This window comes from Chlamydotis macqueenii, chromosome 8 (assembly GCF_036417535.1).
Source record: "Chlamydotis macqueenii isolate bChlMac1 chromosome 8, bChlMac1.mat, whole genome shotgun sequence".
NCBI lineage: Eukaryota > Metazoa > Chordata > Aves > Otidiformes > Otididae > Chlamydotis > Chlamydotis macqueenii.
In genome coordinates, this window is record NC_141563.1 from 19,616,925 (window position 1) to 19,642,448 (window position 25,524).

At 35.2% G+C, this 25,524-nt stretch overlaps 1 protein-coding gene across 1 annotated transcript in view; it reads right to left on the minus strand.

Annotated features, from left to right (window-relative positions):
* MTF2 (metal response element binding transcription factor 2) overlaps nucleotides 1–25,524 on the minus strand; it is a 29,013-nt gene continuing 3,489 nt past the window's right edge. The window contains exons 2-15 of the mRNA XM_086753883.1: nucleotides 16,935–17,133; nucleotides 16,714–16,795; nucleotides 15,113–15,208; nucleotides 14,629–14,729; nucleotides 14,144–14,292; nucleotides 12,785–12,880; nucleotides 11,605–11,673; nucleotides 10,621–10,744; nucleotides 6,914–6,981; nucleotides 6,348–6,518; nucleotides 5,532–5,640; nucleotides 5,273–5,331; nucleotides 4,994–5,098; nucleotides 1–2,955 (exon numbers count right to left, since the gene is read on the minus strand). Of these exons, the coding sequence (XP_086610009.1) occupies nucleotides 2,601–2,955; nucleotides 4,994–5,098; nucleotides 5,273–5,331; nucleotides 5,532–5,640; nucleotides 6,348–6,518; nucleotides 6,914–6,981; nucleotides 10,621–10,744; nucleotides 11,605–11,673; nucleotides 12,785–12,880; nucleotides 14,144–14,292; nucleotides 14,629–14,729; nucleotides 15,113–15,208; nucleotides 16,714–16,795; nucleotides 16,935–17,133 (1,783 nt within the window). The 3' untranslated portion in view covers nucleotides 1–2,600. The remainder of the gene's footprint in view (nucleotides 2,956–4,993; nucleotides 5,099–5,272; nucleotides 5,332–5,531; nucleotides 5,641–6,347; nucleotides 6,519–6,913; nucleotides 6,982–10,620; nucleotides 10,745–11,604; nucleotides 11,674–12,784; nucleotides 12,881–14,143; nucleotides 14,293–14,628; nucleotides 14,730–15,112; nucleotides 15,209–16,713; nucleotides 16,796–16,934; nucleotides 17,134–25,524) is intronic.

Sequence of the window (25,524 nt, forward strand, 5' to 3'; positions counted from 1 at the left end):
CAACAAAGTTGAATTACATATATTTACACACATGCATACATACAATGATCAAGTCATACCAAAATGAAATTGTTACGTACAGAAACATTTGTATTTTTCCTTTAGACACTCCATTACTACATACAATGAAATTCACATAAGATGAGAGAAAGGCATTTGTAGGAGTGCTTTAATTACTATTCTAGGTGTATCTTTAGCAGCACTATTGCAGCATTTTCCAGTACACAACACCTTGTAACAAAGGATCCCTCAAGCACAACTGGAACACTAGATAGTGTCTATGTGCAGGGCAAGCGTCTCCAGGACAGTGACAGGAAAGCAAGAGATGGGTGGGAGATGCCACCAAGTATGTACTTCACAAAAATACAGAATCAAAACTCATTCTTCTCTCTCAAAAATACACACATTTAATGTTGGTCTTTTAATTCTAAGAAAAAAGCAATTCCAAAAATACAAACTGAACATCAGAGTCAAGTCAACCACCATAATAAAGTGAAACAATGACATTCACAATAGTTAAGCCTATGGACTGCTTAAGATTGACAAATATTTTCTTCCCTCCCACCCGCCTTCTCCCGCAAAGTCCCCAAGTACATTCCAATATTTATCTTTAAATGAAACTTTATGAAAAATACTGCTGGTGTTCAGTTAGAATTAAAGGACTTGGATAAAGTGAAACAATAAAGTCAGATACAGATTGGTGTGAGTAAGGTTACAAAGGCTTTACATTTTGCATTATCCCAAGATATAAACATTCAAAAATTAACATGAAGTTGCTGTGTTATCAAAATATTGCAGCTATAGGCAAGGCAACATTAAATTAATAGCTGAGGGTGTGAGGGAAAAAAACCACATATTTTAGTGAAGGTAGACAGAAGTGGCAGTTTTTAATTAGAATATTTATAAAGCTAATATTACCTGGCCAGCCACAAACCAAGCACAGGATAAAAAGCTTTCCCTGTTTCCTTTGGCTATAAGGTGACAGAAAAATAAAATTAAAAAGAAAAAAAAAAAAAAATCACCTTTTCAAGATGTTCAAGATGAGCAGAAAAAGTCAAATTATCAAGTAATGGAATAAATAAGTACTAACCCAGGCAGTACACGTTAAACCACTCTGTCATTTGTAAATGTTACATAATTTTATTTTGGTGGTAAACTGTAAGCATGTAAGAAAACTAACCTTACACAGTACAGTGAATAACCACCAAACTAAAAATATTCTTCTGTTTACTCTTTGGCTAAAACCCCCTCAAAAGTAGCAGACAAAGAAAAAAACATCTAATACTGGCAAAAAACTTAAAAAAAAAAAAAAAACACAATTAAAAAAAAAAACAAACCAAAAAAACCAAAAACCGCAACCAAAAAGTAAAATAAAGTTACCGATTTAAAACTTGGTATATTTTATAAAACAAAAGAGGTAATGTTGTAATAAAATCAGTAATGTTACTTCAAATGGCAACAATCTGCTTGTTGACCCTGTGCAATAATACACTTTGTTCATATTACATTTATCAACATATGACTGTTTCTACAGATACGTAAGAATCCTGTGTGACTCCTGTCAGCTTAGTTTATAACTGGGACACAAAATTTACAATCAGTGTGCCACAATAACTTTCAAAATGTTATTTCTAATAGAGTTAATTTCAAAATGTTCAGATCCTGTATTGTTTTTTAACAGTTAATTCACATGTAAAATAATGGAAGATATTACCTAGAGCATATGAACATCAATGACTGCACCAATTGCCAGAACACGCTGCACTGGTTTGACACTTGTCCTTAGTACATAGAAAGCAACAGCACCCAATAAGCCTGAGAAGAAATGCTGCTGTGTAAATACTGGCAACTATTCCTGAAAAAAGAATTATGGGATATATTCTCAGAAGCTGCCCAATCCCATAATTTGTATTGCATAGGTCACAATCACACATATATATACACGCACAAGTATGTGTGTGCATATATACATATGTATATACACACACATGCACACTCACACACACAAAGAATATATTAAGAAGACAATGAAGTCTGGTCACAGAGCAATTTACAGGCTCAATATATTTTTTTTTCATTTTTCCTTTTTCTTTTTTTTTTTACACTTTGTTTGAAAGAAAACTTTAGTATTTTACAGTCTTCACTAGGCATTATATACACTGCACTTATGAAATCTAGAAAGTATTGAAATAGAAATACATTTCTGCAAACATTTGGGTAAGAAAACAAACCAAAATTTTTCAAAGATTTGTGCTATCTACATAATATTTTCTCTAAATCACAATAACTGTATCCATGGAATGTTTTCTAGAAAATGTCTTTTTTTTTTAAACACCATGCACATTTTTAAGCAATTGTAACCCAAAATATCCCAACCTAAAACAATCTAACAATGTTGAGATTAAAAAAATTTAAGTTTTAGATCAGATTTTAAAAAGATAAGTCTTTATCACAGGAGCTGTAATGATAACAATTACACGTTAAGGCTAAACTGGTTTTGTTTTTAGAAACACATTTAAAGACACATTTCTCTCATGGCTCTGTATTATGAACTGTACTTACAGATGACAGTGCAGTGAACATAATGTTCAGGCTTACAGTCAGGATGCAGTTGCTCCTTCCCACTCCACAAGATACTGCACCTTTCCATCAAGTGTCACCCGACGAGCCAAAACACGGTATTTTTCCCCACAAGCTATTCTACCTGCTGCACCAAAATAACTAGTAATAGAGTTCTTTAGATGATTGAGCTGTATCTCCTGATCTGCTAAATTGTTAAGTATCTCTGTATTGAGTTCATCATACTGGTAATCTTCCTTGCTCTCATCATCTTTTACAATTTCTGAATTTTGAGTCTGGAGTGCTTTTCGTGGAAAGCGACCTCTTCTTCTCAAATGTGGTATTGCAGCAGGCCAAGTTCTTCCAGTACGAGTCCTTTTTCTCGAGTCAGATAAACTATTAAAAAAAACAAACAAACATACAGCACACGCAAAATAAAGATTTACGTAAGGAAAATTGTACTAATTTAACAAAACATCAGAAAGGTTAGCTAAATGATATTAACTTACACCTAGATACATCGAGTACTATTTTGACATCACTTAATCCCATTCTTCAGCAAATTTAAAAAACCCATCTTCAGAGAAGTCTGCACCAAATGTGCTTAAATTTGCAAATTGAAACTACAGCTTTATCACACAGGTAGGCCTCAATTACAAAAGCTATACCATAAAAGAGTTTGAAACTTGATGTTAGTTAAGACTGTAAATAAGAAATGCATTTATGCATAGGTTTTTTTTCAGGCTGAATTTATGTCAATAAACTAAAATCTGAAATATAAAAGAAAATACTGCAAAATCTATTCTACATCACTACTTTCTATAGTACACATGACTTTCTAAAGATTAATTATGTGGCCAGAAAAACACGTATATCCAAAATTCACACAGATTTGTATCTGGTAATAAAAAAAGAAGCTTCTGACATCATCCAAATATTAAAAGTGTCCAAGGTATAAAACCTTATGTAAAAACTTCCATTTTTTGTATTAAAATATGTTTGATAAAGTACTAAATTAAACTGTATGTGAGCTTTGATGTTCAAGACTCCTATGTAACATACCAAGGAATAAAGTACGTCTTTCTAACATTAAAAAAAAAAAAAAAAAAAAAAAAAAGAAAAAAAAAGAAAAGGAATAAAGGGTAGAAATACAAAACAGTGACTGAAGTCCTTGGGTAAGAATTTCAGAAGTCTAAGTTAAACATGAGGTTTTGAAGACAGACTATCTGTAGCAGTACTGCACATAAAAATTACTTATGAAAGCACTCTATAGTATGAAACAGACAGAGAGGAGACAAAATAAGAAGACTGAGGATCCATGTACCTCAATAAAAAAAATTTTTGTCTGCTGAACTTGAGTGGGAAAAGTTCAGGTAACAATTTATTTGCAGAAACATCAACTGTAGTTAATCATTTATTTACGAAGACTGTGCCAAAATTTTTTCATGCTCTATTGACTGTAGAAAATCACGGCATACTTACTATTCTTTAACATCAATACACAAGCCTACAAAACCAGAAGCTGCTAAAATTAATTCAGAGCACACACCAGCTCTTTTGCAGCCTTTACTAGAAATCTAAGCTCTGGAAAGTGTTTATGAAGTTTAATTTTTTCCAGTAAATGTAATTTAACTTCATATTTTACATCAAAAAACCAATAGTAGTTAGCAAGCACAAAAGCCCCCCACCCTGTGTGCTGCAAGCAGAACTAATGAAGACTAGTTCTCTTTTGTCCCATTTCTTTACACTTCCCCAACTGATAGCTCTACTTCAAGTCTCAGTTGCTCATTACTCAAAATCCCAGCGAATTACCACATCCTCAATGTTATATCCCTTTGCAATATCCTCAGTTCTTCCCTATTTATTCTCCCACCAGTTCTGCAATACCCTTACCTCCATTTCACATCTACTATGGCTGCCTCATAACTTAAGTCAACTTCCTACCTTATCCTCTACCTTTGCTTTGCCAAAGCTTCACAAAAAAAAAAAAAAAAAAAAAAAAAAAAAAAAAAAAAACCAAAAAAATAAACACCAACCCAGCAAAATAGCAGTGGCAATGACACAGATTACTAGAAAATTGTCTGTCCTTCTGTAAGTGGGAGTTGGTGGTCTGGGTCTCTCTCATCCAAGCATCTATCTTCATGAATTTTATTAGACAGTAATTTATTTGAAACTATCCGGATCAGATTTCATGTAAGTTAGCCAAAAGATTCAGAACTTATCAGAAGTAAAACAGAGCCTCAGGTTTTAAGAAACTAGACTTAGAATATTACATGTCACGCTTTGGCAAGATCTCTCTTGTAGGATCCCTTCTGTTTATTAAGGGTGAAGGATTGCTAAACCAATTGTTTCCTGTCTCCTCCTTTCAGAAAATTTTATTAAAATGAATATATTGCAAATCTTAATCTTTATAGCAGAGTAATTGAATAATTACCTATAATGCCTGGAAATGCTAGATGAGGTAGTTTCTTTCATACTGGCAGCACCTGTGGATTCCACATCTGAGGTATTGGATGAATGTGCAGTTCCATCAGACTTCCTAGTATGCAAGATAATGGGGTTGCCATGTAATGAAAATAATCTTGTATTAAAAAGAGAGCTGATATTTCAGAAGCAAACAGAGAAATTACATGATATTATGATGTTTTATAGAGGTTTGTTTTGGTGGGTTTTTTTTGTTTGTTTGTTTGGGGTTTTTTTTTTTTTAATTTACCCAACAGTGCAGGGTAATTCCAAGGCTGGGTTCTCCATCACTGGAACTGGTTCATTATCCTGGGGGGGAAGAAAGGAAAAAAAAACAAACTACTTCAGTTTTAATTGCTCTATCAATTTCATTTCAGGGCAAATGGGGCAATATCACGATCCAGATTAACTGGTTACAGTTTTCTTCAAAAATGATAACCCAGTTAGAGGGAAAAAGGAGGAAGGGAAAAAAAAACAAAAAAAAAAAAACAAAAAAACCAAAACCTTACCAGAGGAGACGACTCTGGAGTTTTATGAATCATTTTTCTTGTATAGGGACCAGGTGGACGACCTACTGTTTTTTTTTTCCCCTTTCTTTCTATACCATTACTTAATTCCCTAGAAAAAAATTATATTCTGTTGTCTTATCGAATATAATTTTCATTGAATACATTTTCTTTTGACAATGAATACGTGATTAAATGTCTATTGCTAAAACACTGCACTAAATGAAGTCATTCTGATAAATAGGCTACATATTTTTGCCTCTAGAATAACAAACAGATACAAGATCTTTCTAGTGACATTACTTATTCCCTATGTTAAAGAGGAATGAAAAAGTGTTAAGTGTTATTTATTCATATGATCACACCTCATAATAACATGACACATTTACTAATACAAGTTACAACTTCACATCATACTTCCTATTTAGAATTCTAGTTAGATTATTGCATAAGAGTTCCAGAAAAGCAAGAGATTTTGTTTCCCAAATGGCAAAAAAAGTTGGGATATTTTCTATTGTTCTTACTACAAAATTTCATGTTGGGTTTTTGTTTTGTTTTGTTTGTTGTTGTTTGGGGTTTTTGGGGGGGGGCGGGGGGGGTGGGTGTTTGGTTTATTTGGTTTTTTAGAAGGATCCTAATAGAAAGCTAATTAAATATGTTCAAAGACATTGTTCTCACAAATAACACAAATAGTTCGCATATACAATTATTTTTAAAAATATATTATATAATGTAAAGGTCTTTTTTGTAGGCACCGAAAATACACCCAAAATAGCCCAAATTTACCACAACATTGCTAGAATGATTGGGTTATTTTACCTCACATCAGGGATTGGTTTAGATGATTTTCTGCCTTTAATTTTGAACTCATGAGAAGTTCCTTCTGGTTCTTTTTCAGCCTTTAAAGCAGCATTTGGCGGCACAGGAGGAACACGAATTCTCAAGCCAAACAAATGCTTCTTTTTCTTTATTTCTTTTCCAGACATAAACCTAGATGATTTTAAATTAATTGTTAAAATTCTGACGCCAGGGAAAGGAACTTTTAAAATAACAGTGTACATGTAAACCAAAACTATGCAAATTAGAATATTCATTGTAATGCTATTTTATTTCCCCCTTTCACCTAAGATAATCCTTGCTCTCACATACAGAATGTGAAGTTGAAAGATGACGGAAGTCGAAGCAAACTTTTTTTCCTCGTGATCTGTGTTCCACTCAAATAGTTATGTAATGTTTAGTTTTAAATAGAAATTGTATTTACAATTTAAATGTTATCTGCAACCAAAACTGATTATCAGATAGACTGAGCAAAGGAGACTGAAGACTAATCTATATCAGATTAAATACGTGAACAACATTTAAAACAAAAAATACCCATAACTTACATGGTCTTGTAATCATTTAATGCCTCCAACACATGCTCATATCTTTCAGATTTCGGTGTATCTGCCAGCTGTGAAGTATTAAGAAATCATTTAACCTGTCAAATTCTTTAGTAACAGAAAAATTCCAGTTTCTTAGAGTCACTGTAACTACAGATTTGGATGTGAAGTACGTTTATGAAATATCAGCTGCGGAAACTAGCTAACCCCCAAGGATATTAATCACTACCACATATATTCTGTGATTTAAAACCACAGTATTCATGTTAGGATCAAGCCCAGGCCAAAGAATTTGTGTTTCACTTGCAAGAAGTGCAAGAAAAATCTCTCAAAGAATTTTAGTATACTCAGAGAACATAACACTAGCTTGTCCTCCCAAGACTGCTAATAATAATTCTTCCATGGTATTATGTACTCCCGAATTAACTGAAATTGCATGCAGAAGATAATTACACTGACGGAAAGAACTTTGTTATTTTATTGGTGATCATTTTAACCAAAATCCTGACACAAGACAATTACCAATTTTGCCAACATTACTCAATATGACACACACAAAAAAAAAAACACCACATGGAAGAGGTCTAGAAAAGGGCGGGGGGGGGGGGGAGAGTAAATCTGTTCTCACACCCCTTTTGCTAAGACCCAGTCCAACCTCATTTCTTGTGCCAAAGCCTGAAGTAGCTAGCCCCTATCAAGCTACCAAAACATGCAATCTGCTCTCTGAAAAACTGCATACTTCTGAATTCAGGAGACATAAAGCAGACTAAGAATGATGGTGACTATAAAAAAGTGGACACAACATTTACATAATGGAATTTAAATTAAGACTTATTTTTATTTAGACAGTTATTTTTAAATTCTAGTGAAGCTACCACATTTCCCATTGCCATGCCAAAATATTACAGAACTTACATCTAATTGGCTCAGCAGTAAATTCACCTTTAATTATAGAGCTGACAAATGTTTTATGTTTCACTATTAGTATCAATACTACAGCATAGACTGTACAACATCTGCAGCTCAAAAAAAACCCCAAACCCTTCAAATAGTTTGTTCAGAATTGTTTTCTTTAGAAACAGGACTGATGGAAATACTCAAAGGATTATATGTGCTAACAGCTGAATAAATTAGTAAATATACTCATAAAAAAAAAAAAATCAACCTTTTAACACAATTTTGGGCAAGGTTCTCAGTCAGTCTACTTAACTACCAAAGTGAATGGAGACATTCAGTCAGTTTTAGCCAAAGAAAGTAACAACTGTTTTTACACATTTTTACCATAGGCATTCAGAAAAATCCACTGCCATCCAGAGGTCTTGCAGCTCTGCAGCACTGAACTATAAAAAACTGCCATACATTTATTACATCCTAAATAATAACAACCTAAAAATTACTGACTTAGGAGATCTGGTAATTCTACCATTTACTTCTATCTTATCTATGGCTAAAAATCTTTTCCTCTTATTCAGTTATAAGCAGCTAGAGAACGAAAATAAATTGTCATCATTTTTAACAGTATCAAGCTAAGAATGTTACGAAAACCCTAAAACTATTATATTGTAGATGTTATTCTTTTTGTGACTCATTTCTGTTTGCCTTTGGAGAGGGACTTCTAACAAGGGCATGCAGTGATAACACAAGGGATCATGGTTTGAAACTGAAAGAGGGCAGACTTATATTAGACATAAGGAAGGAATTCTTCACTGGGAGGGTGGTGAGGCACTGGAACAGGCTGCCCCAAGAAGCTGTGGATGCCCCATCTCTGGAAGTATTCAAGGCCAGGTTGGATGGGGCTTTGAGCAACCTGGTCTAGTGGAAGGTGTCCCTGTCAAGGGCAGGGGAATTGGAACTAGATGATCTTTAAGGTCTTTTCCAATCCAAATAATTCTATGATTCTGTTTAATAAAGAAATCAGATTAAACAAAGTAGGAAAATACATTTGCCTCAAATTTTTCAAGACACAATTTTCCCAACTTCATGAGACACATTTAGAATCTTTTCAGAATAAATAGCCTTAAATATTTCCTCAACACAGCTTTTATGCACTTATTCAAGATCTACTCCTTCAAAAATGTGTTCTTCAGACTTACAAGATGTAGCTTCCTTGAAGGTGTAGAAATATTGATTGAAGAATTGAAAGTACTACTTAACAGATAGGTGAGTTGCCTTATTTTTGACCTCTGCTCTCCTTCCTCCCCCTCAGTTATGTGTTTTTGGATTGGAAGTGGGAAGGGTGAAGAGCACAGTGAGGACTGTAGCCTTTCAGCTTCTTCAAAATAGCATGTGTGCTCCAAGTCAACAGCAGCTCCACTCCTCATCCACACCACAGCTGCTCTGACCAGCCATTGTGACAAGAAGTTACATTAAATCTAAAGAAAACTTATTATGCGAAATAAACATTCGTTTCTTCTGCATTTCCCTGAACACTAAGAGAAACAAAAGTCAAAGTTATATATCACTTAGGTATCTTTTAAACTGTGTAGTAAGATAATTATAACATTTCATTCTATTGAAAAGACTGTGTGAGAATTACTACATTTTGTGCAGCCTTTTTATTTAAATCTTGAGACTTGATATGACAGAATTATTGACCTAATATGACAGTTAAAAGATGCCATATGTCCAAAGTAAACCAGATTTCTATTCATAATGACACTAATTGTCATTTTTAGTAGTGCTTGAGTGTTTGCTTGTCTTTGTAACAAGCTACTGACACTTACAGTCTAAACATATGCATTTTAAATGCTTTTTCATTATTTATGAAAAGCAGTCATTCATCTAAACATTTGATTCTCAAATTGTCTCCCAGTAAAAATGGATTGCAGATGTATGAATTCACTTAAAAGAAGTACTAAAGTAGGATGTACTCGTGATAAGAAAACTTCAAATCAGATTTATGCTACCTGTATTAGAAGACTTCAAAACTCTAAACAATTGTCATGCAAGAAAAAAAGTGTATACTCTGCTAGCAATACGCCAATTAGAATTTAGACCTAAGTTTTGCAGCCAATCTTACATGCAGAAACAAATCTCTACACTGCTCCTTTTAATTAAATATGAAGTCAAGTCTGCTTGGGAAAATATATTTCCTTTAATGCTAAGATAACTGCTCAGTAAATCAAACAGCTGAAAAAAATAACTAGTATAGCAGTCAACTAAAACCAAGATGCCTTGACAAGTAGCAGAGTCAGACTGGAAAAGGATTAAAACAATATTTAGACCTGGACATGAACTGATCACTTCATGTTTGGAAGAGGCAAGAAAGAAGAAATGTTTGTGTACAATAATCTGTGTTGCACCTTAGAGGCTTTGAAAAATGTTTTCATACGCAACATACTCTGCATTCAGTTCTACATTCAGATTTTCTAGTCTGTGCACAGGGAAATACCAAAGAACTATGATATAATTATAAAATGAAAGAAATTGAAACTATATAGGCAACAGAACAAACAGTTGAGTATGAAGTTGCCATGCAAGTAATAAAATGATCACTTGAGAAATTTTACAGCTCAGAAGAACACACCCCGCTTAAAAACATTCTACTTCCTCAAGGAAATTAAAGATTATCTCCTCAGTATTTGGTATTACCAGATTTTTATGTAATAAAGGATTTAACATCCAGGCTAAAACAGTTCATAGGTCACTAACTTCCAGGTCATGTGTATGCACCGTGAGGAAAAACAAGAAAGAATATTCCACTTACTTACCTCACCAGGATGCAATCTATCCCAGTTTTCATTAATGTAGGCCATGAGTTCAAGCTCCGAATCAAAGTATTTCTTCTTATGAATAACGCTTAGGTTGTAAAGGCATAGATGTGCTATATCTACCCTAGAATTCAGAAATATTTGAATAAAAAACTGAGAAAGAAAAAAGCCTTTTTCTTCCAATTGCTGCTCTTAGAAACAATTTAGTAGAAAAGGTGTTAGCACAATATAGTTAGAAGAACACAAAGCACAACTTAAAACACTCAATCCAGGGAACATTACGCAGTCTCCTGTCATTTCTCTTCAAGTGATTCGTTCTGCTTTGAATCTTACTTTCATCTTTGCCTCACCTCATTGTCACAATGTTCTTTTAAACTCCAAAACTGGTCTAAATAATAGGATATTTAAGTAAGTCCAAATTCATACTTAAACATATAAATTTTGAATTAATGCAAAAATTTTGGCAAATTAACATTTAACAAGGTAATTTCCACCATGTATTTGTTAGCACATATATCCACTAAATTTAATACCATTTCTAATATGGGCTAGTTCAAAGATTTAAAACTACAACTAACCATTAAGTGTCATCACAGAAATTATTATAAAATGTGTCAAGATGCATACTCTAGTACTCATTACATCTGGTTTATCTAATCGCAGAATCCTAAACCTGCAAAAAAGACTTAGTTCAGGTATCTCAATCTTCACGTATGCAAGTGAGTAGCTGCTTGCTACTTGACTGAACAATCCCAGGAATAAATCCTAAGAGTACACAATTGCAATACGTATCTACATTTAAGACCAAACTTTGAAAGAAAGCTGTCCCTGTTCATACAAGCAGTAAGAACAACTCAGGAAACAACTCAAGATAGCAAGTGGATTTCCTTTTTTTGCAAGGAGAATCAAAATACCAAAAAGAAAAGCAGAGCATGTATTCAACTCACCACCTTTTTTAAAAAAAACCAAAACAAAACACCTTACCATCTCAAGGGTAAACGTTTGAGGTATTCTGGTCCAGAACTGCAAACTGAGCAAATGAACGTATAAAACCTGAAAATATATACGTATGTACATGTACATATGTCTGGGTCGTGGGTGTCTGTACACACACACACACACACACTCTTAATGTTTTAACACCAGTTATGAAAAAAAATGGAAGTTAAGCAGGCTAGAAACCAAGTCATAAATTTGAGAGTCCCTTCATCCTCCACTTTCCCTTATCAACTTGTACAATCTGTGCTGGTACCTACTGGGCCAGACACAAGGTAATTTCACAATTTTATCCTGCTACCACTGTTCCATACTCCCTGAGAAAGTTCCTCAACCATGACTGTATCAGTGAAGATATTCTGTAATGGTCCCACACCATTCTCTCAAAAGCAGAAACCTGTGCATCAGTGTAAGAATGCATTTAAAGAAGCCATGCATTCCTGGGTCCTAACTCAATTCCTTCATATAAACATTCCAGCACAACCAACAGCTATAAGAAAGTATAATAGATAATGAATGGGATACTCCTTGACTGCCTCCTCCGGTTTTCTCTCTCATCTGCTCCAACTGCTCCAAGTTGTTCTTAAAATGAAAGCAAAGGCCAGCGCTCTTTTTCATTTCATTTTGTCCCAACTCAGAGGATGAACAGAAGATGTACAGAGTTCCCCTCAGTCTAACTATCCTTCCAGTTTTCTCCAGTTCCCTATACTGTTGGTATAGGGAACTACTACTGCACACACATCTGACCGCCTACCTTGAAGCATTGTGCCTGTTGCACAGAAGAGATTAGTTACCTACACAATGTGAACTTGGAAGCCCTTATCTATCTTACAGGTTCACTAAAGCGGTCTGCTTTAAAGCTTCCAATGTCCCAGCAGCCAGCACCTATAGCATTAACAGACTTCCACACAAAGTGAAGTCAGTAACAGTTTGAACTCGTCCACTGGTTACCTCTCCACCACTCACCATCCCACCCTACTTCATTGAACTGAGATGAAGAACTGCATTTTCCTGGCACCTGAACACATGCATTGTACAATCTTCTACACAAAACTCATCCTGGTTTTGGAACATACTGTTTTACTACAGATGCCTTAAAATTTCATACATGAGACTCCCTCCACATTTTAAATAAACACAATCACAAAGTACAGCTGAAGTTTCTTACCTGTCACCAAAAAGCATTGGCTTTTGGAGGCACTGCACACAAGCCTCATGAAACCACTGCTTACATTTGCAGCACTGCAACATCTTTAGATACCAGCTTCACAAACAGACAAAAAAAACCAGGTGCGTTAAAAAGAGTTACTGAAAATTGTTCTTCATTGCATTTAAATTAAATAGCAAGGCAATTTCTGACTCAAACTAAGTTTCACCGTTTATAAAATAAACTGTGATCTGTAGGGATATTTCAGTAACATTTAGTTCCAAAATAAATCATTACTAGAAAAGAGTGACTAAGAATAATAAGAGATAGTCTAATGAAAGGATTGAGCTATTAAGGAAATTTAAAAAAAATTACTTCTTCTGACAATCACCTTTTATTTCTCAATAAGAAGAATTCAGTAACTCCGTATAAACTCTCTCACATACTGGATTAGCTTCCTTGTTTTTTTCCAAAGCACGGCACAGCCGCTTTAAGTCAAACATTTGTTCTGAGGATTCAGCTACTTGAATCCTGAAAATGAACCTCAGTTTACACTTTTTTTATTTTATTTTCCTTTTTCAGCTTCTCCCTTGAGAAAAGGAATCATGCAAAATTGAAGGTGATGATTGTCCAAGCGCACAAGATTCTCAAACCAGAGCTCTGTCCTGTGTGTATAAACTCAAAAGCTTCATTTCTTTCTGGGAATCTTGACTTGTCTTCACTTCAAACCTTCAATGCTATTTTATTCATTCAGTCATCCATGCAGACACCAGAGTATTTATCTCTACCTGCTTAAGAAGTCCTCTTCTTGCCTTTCTTGTAAGAAAGAACCAGCAGAGGACTCTGTAATGCCATAAGAGGAAAAAAAAAGTCTTTCCCTCACCAATAATTGCAATCTAGGGTATGATGTTATGGTAGAAGCAGACAGGTGTCTATGCCAACAAAATTTAATAAACTAATCTCTAGATAAGTTTATATTTGGGACTAATGACAGGGCTGAGTTAACATCAGAAAAATACTGTCTAGAATTGCAAGAATATCAATAAACAACTCCGTCCAATCTCAACACATTAACAGTAGCAATGCAAAAAAATGTATTTTTGGTTGTTGTAGAATGGACTGTGATGTTATGTGATGGTCACATGACAAAATTAAAACAAACCAAAAGATCTGATGGGATAAGGAAGGCTATTAATAACATATTTCCCATGAGCCGTTTGAAATATATATATAAAAATATATAATTTAAAATTCTGCTTTGCATTGAGTTTAATACCTACACACAACAGAAACTAAAAAGTTCACAAGTCTACAAGATCAGGGTCAAAAATTGCAGCTGCATTACAGAGAAAAGTTCTTATATATTATCTGTTTACTTACTCTCCAGGTCCTCCACAATAGCAGTAACACTGCTGGACATTGGTTTTATGACCTGCATCCCACTCAAGGTCTGTTGCGTTATACGGTAATGTTTGTTTCATGACTTGCAGTGCTTTGGCATTTGGTCCTTTCTTAAGCGCACCACCCCTCTGGGCCAAAACAAATACACAAGTTTACAAAAACAACGATATACTTCTGAAATTTTCAAATCCTTTACTTTGAAAGTTACAAAAATCATCTATAACCGAGTAAAAACATTAATACAGGTGAAAGTATTTAATACTAGCATATTTGTTCAAAAATAGATTGAAACCCAAGTGTTATCTATTTCTAAAATAAATATTAATTCGCAAAATATAAAACTTCCATTCACATCAGAGTTAATTAAAAAAATATATCACTGATATATTTTTTTGTTTCAACTTCAAAGACAAAGTATGCATGTAATGCGGGATGTATTAAGAAACGTTTTTCTAGAAACACACCTTTGTTGTTGTTGCAAAAACACACTGTCGACAGAGCCATTTATCATCTGAATCAATCACACTGGAATCAATATTTGGTGTGTGACACAGCTGATGATAACCTGCATTAAAAAAATGATCAACCAAAGTGTTATTAAAACAGTAAAAGAAATTTAAATGAAATCAATTATATATAATTTTAATGCAACTATAAGGCATTATCCATCATTAAGTGTCAAAAATCTGATCAAAAATATTGGTAACACATTCAAAATTGTCTTTTAAATTTTCTTAGTAGAAAAAATAAACTTTACTTACAAAACAGGTGTTAGTCACTGTAACATGAATTATCATTATTCACTTAGCTGTTAATAGCCGCTAAGGGTTACAAATTTAAGATCAGTTGAGCAGTCATAGTCAGGCAAATATCCTCCTTCATAAATCAAAACATCTTTTAAAATGCAGTTTAAAAAAAAAAAAAAAAAAAAAAAAAAAGGCTCTTTACCTTGCCCACATTTATCACATATAACCATTTCATTCGGTGCTTCTGAATACTCTTCCTGACATATTGTACAGACCATTTCCCCACTTTCAGTGGCTCCTAGACAAAGATGAAAGAGTGATTTTTTTTTTTTTAAATAATACATCTGCAGCCAGAATGCTTACCAGGCATACAGCTTTTTTTTTGTAATTTCAGTTACATATCCATGCATTGTAGAAACAGATTGTTACAGAGCCTAACTTCTTAACAAAAATAATTCAGACATTTTGTACAGGCTGTATGCATTACAAATATTTATATCACTTATCACAGATTATCAGATATTTATAGGTTATATATTGCCTATTTACAATGCAGTCCATGGGTCTTTAATATCAACAATAAAAATTAAATAACTGAATAAAGAATGTAAATGCAGGCTAAAAAGTACATATAAAGAAATCCTATCTGGACAACCAATATACAGGATTTTTGTTTACAGCAGTTTGCACTTCTCATGTAAATATCTGCACAATTGGGTGCATATCTTTTTGACAGATCTGCCCTAATGTACTTTAATATTGAACTCTAACAGTCTTAGGAAATATGTTATTACTTCTTATAAATATCTGCAAGCACACAAAGGCACACAGTAACAGTAGAGGTAAGAACGAAAACGCTAGTTTGCAAACAGGAAATAAAACTACATCTTGCTCCAATTAAACCATGCATCAACATAAAAAAATCTAGATTAAAATACAAGTTACTTAATATACATGTTATCATACTCATGCACTAAAGTTTGATTCATTTATTGTAGATATGAAAGATCATAAGCTAGTACTATACAGAAGCAGAACAGCAGTGTTTTAAAAGCTTTTCAGAAATAAAGCAGTTGATTTTTTGAGCCTATGAATACAAAGCTTCTCCTGTTAGCAGACAAAGTGTTTAAAAAATCAATGATCAGCAAGAGCCAGATCAGATTTCAACTGTCTTATGAGGAAATTGTCACTGATTTTCAGAATAAGTTGTCACCAAAATTGTCATCCATTCTTCATTAGCATTAAATTCTCAAAATCCTAGCTACTTGCCCAATATCTGAAAAAATCAAAGCTAACATATAATAGATGTCTCACTTTATAACTGCACATTTCTTTGTATGCAAAAATCTGTAATGGTTTCTTATGCACAACAGTTATGGTGTTACTTTTAAATTTGAAAGCTCCATTCAAACCTAGGATTTTCCGGTCTTTGGTTTCTTTCCATGTCATGTTGCTTCAACTGAAAACAACAGGAGGACATAAACTTGGTGTAAATTAGGGCTTGGAGCTTTCTGTTAAGACAGTATTATACTCTGTCCACACCCACATAAACTCAAACGCGTGTTCTCCCCTCCCTGCACACAATTATGTGAAAGAAAAAGACCAAACCAACCAAAAAAAAAAGTAACTACAATGATAAAGAGTTGTTTGAAATTATTTTTTTCCCTAATTCACGATTCTGAGGCACATTAAACTATGTAGCTCTTTAGGATACAAGAATATAATGTAATAATTTATTTTAACAGATAGAGTAATCTAAACAAATAAAATACCAAACAATGACTACTTCACTGAAGTTCTTGCCTGTTTGTATGTCCTTCCAGAGAACCCAGGATTTGGAACTATCTTCAAATATAATGAAGCAGTTCTGTTTCAGTTTGTTTATCTGAAAAAATAAAAAATACATTGTAAGCTATGAGTAAAAGGAATAGAAGAATGTATTTGATACTAAGTGAGACAATAATACTGTAGTATTTAACCAACACGAGACTGTATGACTCCAGTGAAGTAAACAAATTGTTTACCTTTTTGATAGTTCCAAGATAAAACAAGCCATCTGACCACCTAGCTAGGACATCCTGACCTTCTTCAAATTTACACAGTGGCTTTTTGGCTTTCTGTCCATCACGTAACGACAGCTTGCTCAGAGATGCTGAGGTCTTATGGCTTCGACGTAAAGGAGACCACTTATGGACCAGTGAATTACCCACCGCTGTAGAGTCTCTAAAGAAAGAGAAGCAAGAGAAAAGGTAATCAGAATTAGCTTAAAGTAAGAAGTCATATATTTTAATTACTAATATGATTAGCTACAACAGAACTTCAGGCAACTAAAAATCTGGTGGTGTTTTCAGACTTCATGCATCTTTAGTAGTAGTGCCTCTGCTACTCTAAGAGTCTACAAAATTTGAAAAAGACAAGTTTGTATAAAGAAAAGTCTTCTACAAAATCAACTAATGTAAATGAGGATTTGGAGACACAAACTTTCCAGGTCAGAAACTCTTCATCAAGTCACCAGAATCATCAAATAATGCATCAAAAACATTCAATACATGATTACTTATGAAAAACACTAGTCATTTGAGTTGCGAACAGTTTTCTAAAATTCCAAGGAACCTAAAAAGGTCCTAAGCCAGTTCTAACTACATTACCTTGGTAGGGAGAGTAGTAGTTGATAATTAACATGGTACCCAGCAGTTAGTTACTCAGAATAATAAAAAAAAATAATTCAAAAACATAGCGGGGGGGGTGGGGGCGTGGAAGAAATGAGGTTGAGCAAGATGCCAACTCAGGGTCTATACCAACTCAGGTACCTCTAACACAGAATCATGCTTTTCCACTAAGCAAAGCTGTAGAAGTTTCTAGCACAGGAAGAACTTCTCCATGTTCAATTTCTAATGTAAATAAGTTTTAATCTCTATTAGAATCAGAGAGGAAAAGAATAAGTAAGAAAAAAAAAAACAAAAGATCTTGCAATCTTTCTTCACACATGAAACACAAAATTTAAGTTACTTGAATCAATAGTCACTTTTTCCTCATACAATTCCACAATTTATAGCATATTTATATGCAAGTATATATATAAGCGTGGATATGCTTTTATGTCAGACTACACTCCAAGCAAACGAGTAATATATAGAATATTATAAAATAGGACCAGATAATGCACAAGGAAGAATCTTCATAAGTAACAGGCAGAATTTGAGACTACAAAACAAAATTACTGTTCCTACATTAAAATGTATTTTCTCTTTAGAAACTAAATGTACGTATAACTATGATGCACACACAAGGACAGATCAGCGGGCCAAATAAGATAGAGTCAATTGAAAGAGTAAAGTCTCACTTCACTCAAGATAGCTTAGGTCCATTATCAGCACCAGAAAAATTTGAATTAAATCACAAAGCACCAACAGAACTACTAAATGAATCAGTGTCATGTCTAGTTTGGTAAGAGTGGCTATTCAGAGAAGTTACTCTAAAGTTTCAGAGAAAGGAATCCGTTCTTTCTGAAAAGTTTACTATTTAATTTCAATATGAAAATAAAACTGGAATTATAATGGCTTAAGACATCAAAAATATACAAAAATGCAGAAGTTAATATTCTAGAGAGTAATCAATAATTCTTTTGTACTAAACAGTTTAAACTAAGAGGGTTAGACACAAGGAGATGAGTTGTTTTAAGTATAATCAGTGTAAGTCTAAACAATGACATGGCAGTAAGAGCACCACAATAGGCTAGACAAGTGTTTCACCTAGTCAAGTAACTCCGGCATCCTCAAGCACAACCGGGTCACCAGTTTAAGCCCTGCCTGATCCCAAACACAAAAATATTCAGAGAGGTGACTAGGGAAGACCAACAGAACAGGAAAAAAAAAATCAGAATAGCACTCCTCTCATAAATATTCTCCAGGTTTCTTATAGGCTACAGATCCAAAAATCTCAAGCAGTAACATCATCATCTTCTCTTTTTTTTTTTTTTTTGAGTCCTTAATGAAATTTTCTTCTGCAAGTTTTCCTACAAGTTTTTTTTGAACCTCTGAAGCAACACTTTTGGCTTGTTTCACAGCTGAAACCTTGTCACTTCATTTGACACCCTTCATCACTGCATCAGAATAGTAAACTGTCATTTTCCAACTTCTCCATTCATGCCCCAGTAACCACGTTTAGACCCACCCAGTCATAGTTCCAGGATAAAGAATTCTATCAATTCTGCTGCTTCTCATGTGAAAGCTGTTTACAGTTACCAGTGCTTTTCTCCAATTCTACTGCAACCTCTGATAAATGGGACACGACGCATTCAAAATAAGTTTCTAGTAACAGGGTAACAGCATGCCAGCTGAAGCCAGTTTAGTCTTTGCTCCTTTCCTACTAATAACACTTGTAGCCTTTCCTCCCACCCTACTGAAATCAGGCATTGAGTTAAAAATTTCCAAGAATGATTAGAAACTGCAGGTTCTCATTCTAACTGTCCCCAGACTATTGTTTCTCTTCACACTGTGTATGTTCTTCTGTTTGCACTGGATTTCATTCGCCACTTCATTATCCAGTCACTCAGTAGCTTGCAGTACTTCTACACTTTCTACATTATTCTCAATAACCTCATACTCTGAGAATATTTTGTCATTTAAACTTGCCATCTTTACACATCATTCCAAGATTTTGGCCCCTATCTTGTGTAGTAGCTTCAATTTTATTAAGGGCCTCTGAAGCAGGGACCCAGCCCTTAACACTTGTTGCAACCACACTCAACTCTCTCATTTGCATCTGTACAACCATTTACACACTCAAGTACCAAACAGGCTCAGAAACAAGCCTGTACAAGTTAGCCAGTCAAGAGAGGGGGAAAAAAAAAAATTAAGAAAAAAAAGGTTTTACCTTCATCAGTTCCCCAAAACTTTCTGACTACACACACACATCCAACCTAGCACAAAGCAAGCAATGTTTAAAGGCTAGGCAAGGCTTGATCAAAAGAGCATAGAAATAGTTGTAAAACTATAACCTGGTCTCAGTCAGTAATTCTTTTCTTGGAAAGGACTCATCATTACAAAGTATTAAAGCATTTAGATACTTCAAATTACTATTAACTTGATTTAGCATATTAAATGGCTCAAAGCAAATTCACTAGTGCACCTTGAAACAGCTTAACAAGTGTTTTGACAGGACTATTTTCTTCCAGAGATTCAGAGACTTTCTTTACAGCATTTTATCTGGTTTGATTTAAGAGATTAGAGAAAGCAGCTAAAAGGCAGGAATGTTGACTCTGCTTTTCCAGTACTTGAAAAAAAGTGTGAAAGACCTTGTATAGAATAAGCAAAAAGACAAAAATCAATTTATCATGCATAATCTAGATTTCCATTTAAAAATAAAAAATTATGACTTTACTATTTAAAGAGTCTTCAAAAGCATAAGACATTCTTTTAAGTATAGAAGTTTGTCCTATAACTCCACGCAAACTATCACAAAAATGTGTTGGGCATCATTTTCTGGCACAAAGCACTTAAATGAGTCTACACATTGACTTACACAACAGCTACTTCAGACACTGAAGGATCTTGACACATAGTAAAGGTCTGAGCCAATAAAGCAGACACTTCTCCATTGTCCACATTACTCTTTGTGGGAGACGGCACTGCAGAAGTGATGACTAAACAGCTCATGAAGTAGCTCCTGCTGTGGCAGTTTATGGTTTATCTGACACATAGACTGAAAACAGGGTTAGTTATCACAATAGGCTGACACTTGGAGCTAGCTTAACAGTCACTATCCACATGGATAAGTTCCTCTTCAGGGAAACATTCCCTCAATGTTTTTGATGGAGATTAAATGGGAAGAGCTACTGTTTTAAGAAGTTGATTTGAATTATCAAGCCATAAGTTAAAGCAGGTGTCTCTGAAGTGCCTTCTGGAAACACTGCACATGAAATCACAAGAAATTCAGTGCAGACCAGCGTAAAAACAACATGCCTAAAATGTTAATAACTGTCTTGTCTGTCTTGGTACAGTTCTCTCTACTGCAGTGGGGCACCAAAAAGTCACATCAACCATTAAAATGAAATTTCTGTTGGAAATTAAGTGAAAATACAAACTGAGCTTAACTTACTGCTTGCAAATTTTGAAATTTAAAGGCTCCACATTTTCAAAAACTTGCTTTCAAGTCTTCCCTAAAGTTCTCCTTAGCAGCTTCTTACCATACTATTTATAGTTACCAAAAGAAATCAGTAAACTTTAAATAATAATTTCCCCACCATCTTAAAAACTTATCTCCAATAACTTCTCACTGCAAAATATCCAACAGATGTTTTTTATATCAGATATTTTTTTCTGAAAAATAAATCTACTTTATCTCTTTTAACTTGCACAACTAACCTACACAGCATGTCCAACCTACCTTGGCTTTACATCCTTTACTCAATACTGAATATGTTGTGATTGCATTCTTACTCAAGGACTTAAAATAAATTAAAAAAAAAATACTTACATGCCCATACAATCTTTCAGAAGTTAGTGAGGCAAGTCAGTAAAACATGCCTTCATGTTGAAATACACTTCAACATAGAAGTACACTTTCACCACTTCTTGAGAAGTTGATCTTGTGAAGTACCAAAAACTCTATTTTTCATCTTAAGGTCTAGATCATAACCCCAGACAATCTCAAACAAGTCAAGCAGAATATCTGCTATTAATCTACTTAATGAATTAGTTTATAATATGCTGCAGCATCAGGAAATAGCTGTCATTCTTTGTCAACAGGAATGACAAACTCCCTCTGAAGGTAAGCTACCTAAATCAGTCTGATTTGTGAACCTTGACAGCTTACTATGCATAGTATTGTATGTATCAAAAATCCGATTTCATTAGAGGTTAGAAGATTTCAATGTTCATTTGGTGGCTGACTCCTGTATCTCCACACCAATCCTATAGAAGGAAGAAGCGGAAAAGTTAGGGGAAAAGATGTGAAGAGCCAGGAGGATTAACAAGACTGAGCACTCTTCCTCTTGTTTCCAAGTGTCCTTTTCCTCAGCAGCACTGCCAGGTTAAAGTCATTCATACTCCTGTACTCCTTCAATTCTAACAACTGCTGAGAAACAACTCCTGTTAAGAAAAACTCCCTTGACAGTTATTTTTTTCAGCCACCTCTGTTCATTGATTTGTTTTACAGAACAGTTTGTCAGCACAACAGAACAAAAGCAAACAAGTAGCTTGGGACACAAACTCCCTCAACTGGCACTGCCAAACTGCATGACTGAACTATAAACAGTTTCACTGATAATCCACGCAATTTCAGGAAGCTTATTCCTAAGGGGTTGCCTGATTCACAAACACCTGAACTCACAGCTACCCTGTGAGTATAGATAGTTCTTGGAAGTCAATTTAAAGATATTAAATTTTAACAACTAAGTGCCCAAAGCATATTAAGAGAAAAATTTAATCCACTGAGACAGCTCATAAAAGTGGGACCCTACAGGTAATTCATTTACTCCCAGTAAATAAAACCACACTGAAGGGAAGATGAGTTTAGAGAGCTCAGCAGATTGAGCAGAAGGGAATTCAGACTAGAAATCACACACACAGCACATCCTACTAAGACAACTCATAAGCTTTAGGATCTATCTCAAAACTGACAAATGTGGCATCACATAGGAGAGGAAGATCTAGTGAAAGAACTTATGATACCTAGAGATAATCAGTTTTAAGTTCTAGAAGTGTGACATTACTGCTGATTAACAGCAATTGTTGAGTCTGAAGTTAGAAATTACACTTTTGTTAAACTTTGAAGAAAGCTGAACTATGAAGAAACGTTGTAAAACATTAGCAGCCTGTTCTGCTCTCCTTAAAACAGGACAGTTAACATCTCATAGGGAATGGGGAGGTGGGAGGAGGCCTAGCAAGGGCTCAGAACACACTAAACTGAAGGCAGTTTCACATATGGCTTATCCAATAGAGCAGCTTGCTCCGCTCCCACCAGCTCTAGAATGACAAGCTGACTTCTCCATAAGCTTTCTATTCATTTTTCTTTCCCTTAATATGGATAAATTTTCTGATATTTTAAACAAATTAAAGCACTTCACAGAAAGGTCTGGTGACTAGACAAGCCAGGTAAGAAGCAAACACTTACAGTCAGAAGGTAGTAGAAAAGGGAAATTAATATCTTTTGAGAGCTACAGTCTTACCTGGTCTACCAAGCATCACATAACCAAGCCCAAGGCATGCTTCCAATGTAGCTGCTAACCTATGACTGGGATCCAGTACCTCTGTTAGCAGCTGGAGAGATTATGGACCCCAGCCACATGTTTCATATCTTCCTTGCATACTCTCTGCCATTTATGAGATCTCATGCCAAACATCATCCATTCACTTTGCCAACCATACCTCCCTCCCCCAAATAAAAAGATTCTGCCGGGCCAAGAAGATAGACAGACTTAACAGCATACTTCCTCTGCTGTAACCCAGGCGCAAACTTAGGATCTGTCTGATTCAAAAACCAAAAAGTTCACTTTGCTCTTCATAATGGCAACTTCATTGCAACAGTCACTGTTTGAATTATACATGAACAGGCTATTATTTTAGTAAATTGCCATTAATTTCTTTCAAGCAGAGGATCCAATACAAATGTAGATTACAGTCTACCCTTTTACACTACTTCATGTAGCCAGATGAATATTGAGCTTCCAGTACGCCGTGTCATAGAACATCTACAAGATATACTTTGAGATCCTTACCTGTACACTGTTTTGTATCCTGGTACAATCAAAAGCTTAAACCATATCACCAACTCTACAGAAGAAGCAGAAAGGGACTCTAACCTAGCCATCCCTCAGTCTAGAAAAGCAAAGACTAACGGCTCAGGGATAAGAAATACATCCAAAATTATTTTCAATCTTTACAGTTGTTAAGGATAATAGAATAATTCAGGTTACAAGGGCTATCAGGAGTTCTCTAGTCCTGGTCAGTGTAGCATCAGCCATGAGGCCAGATCAATTGGCTTTGTCCAATCAGCCCCTGAAAGCATCTAGTGATGGAGGCCACACAACCACTCTGGGCCCCTGTTCCACTGCTGAACTGTCCTCAGGGCAGTGGCAGGGAGGAGGAACAACATTTCCCTGCTATATCCATCAGAATCTCTCTTATTTCAACACATACGTTACCTCTTGCCCTCCTGCCATGCACTACTGTGAAGAGACTAATTCCATGTCATTAATCTTCTGATAGGAGCTGGAAAGCTGATGCTAGACCTCCCTGAAGCCTTTTATTCTCCAGGCTGAAGAAGCCTGGTTCCCTCAGCCTCCTCTCATAGGGCAAGTACTCCAGTCTCCGACTGTCTTGGTGGCCCTCCATCAAACTCATCTAGGTTGATGCCTGTCTTGTACTGGGAGAACCAAAACATCGTATTCTATGCCACCTAACGACTTCTGCATAGAAGGAAATAATCACTTCCCCTCAATCTTCTGGTTCTGTTCCTGTTAATATAGCCCAAGGTATCACTTGCCTTTGCTCCCAGGATATGCTGTCAGCTCATGTTCTGCTTTCTGTCCAACAAACAGACCCTCAGCCATCTTGCAAAGCTGACCAATCTTAGCCTGGGATTGTTCCTTCAAATGCAGGACTTCGCTTTTGTCTCTGTTGAATTTCATGAGGCTCCCGTCAGCTAGTTCCTCCAGCCTTGCTGAAGCTGAGATAAGTGACATCCACGCCTCTCCTTTCATCCACAAATCCTGCCATTTTTAACACAGAAGGTGGTCAGGCCATGATGTATCCTTGGTAAACATATGCTGACAGCTCCCACTCACCACCTTTCCATGTGTTCAGAAACATCTTCCATGAAGACTTACTCTATGACTTTCCTAGAGACCAAAGTGAGGTCAAACAACTTGTGTTCCCTGGGTTGAACTTTTGGTCCATTCTGAAGACAGATGTAACATCTGCCATTCTCTAATCATAATGGATTACCACTGTTTTCTACAGCCTATGATGGTAAAGAACAGCCCCACAACAACCTTACACAGTTATCTTGGTGCTCTTGACAGCAGCCTGTCTGGTCCCATGGGCCTGCATGAGACAAGTGACATGTTTGCTTCAACATGTGCAGCAAGTCAATTCCCAGGCCACACAAGCAAGCAATGCTTAACAAATCCATCACAGACAGAAGTTAAAGTATCATTTAAGGCAGAAAAACTTTATCCTATCAATGATTTCAGGGCAATCACTCCATATAAGCTGTTCCTTGTCAGCAAGATGAGGAATTCTAACTTGTTTACTTCTCAGGTCTACCCAGTCAACTGCAATACCACACGTCATGATCATATGTGATTTTCATGCCATATATTACTATCCCAACAGTTGTTTGTTTGGTTTTTTTTTAATTCTTTGAAAGTCTTACATTTTGGCTACAATTTTCGCTCTGAGTTCTTCTATCTGGTTAGATACTTTAAAGAACTCTCTAGTAATCACAAAACATCTTTTCATTAGTGTGGTTTTTAAAGTATCTCTATGCTTTATAAAGTATATCCAGCACATTATCCATCTAAAGTAATAAGTAATGCTTCTAAAAAACCAAACAAACGAACAACTAGTCATAAGAACTAAGTGAGTCCCTGCAGCCCATTCAGCTGATCAG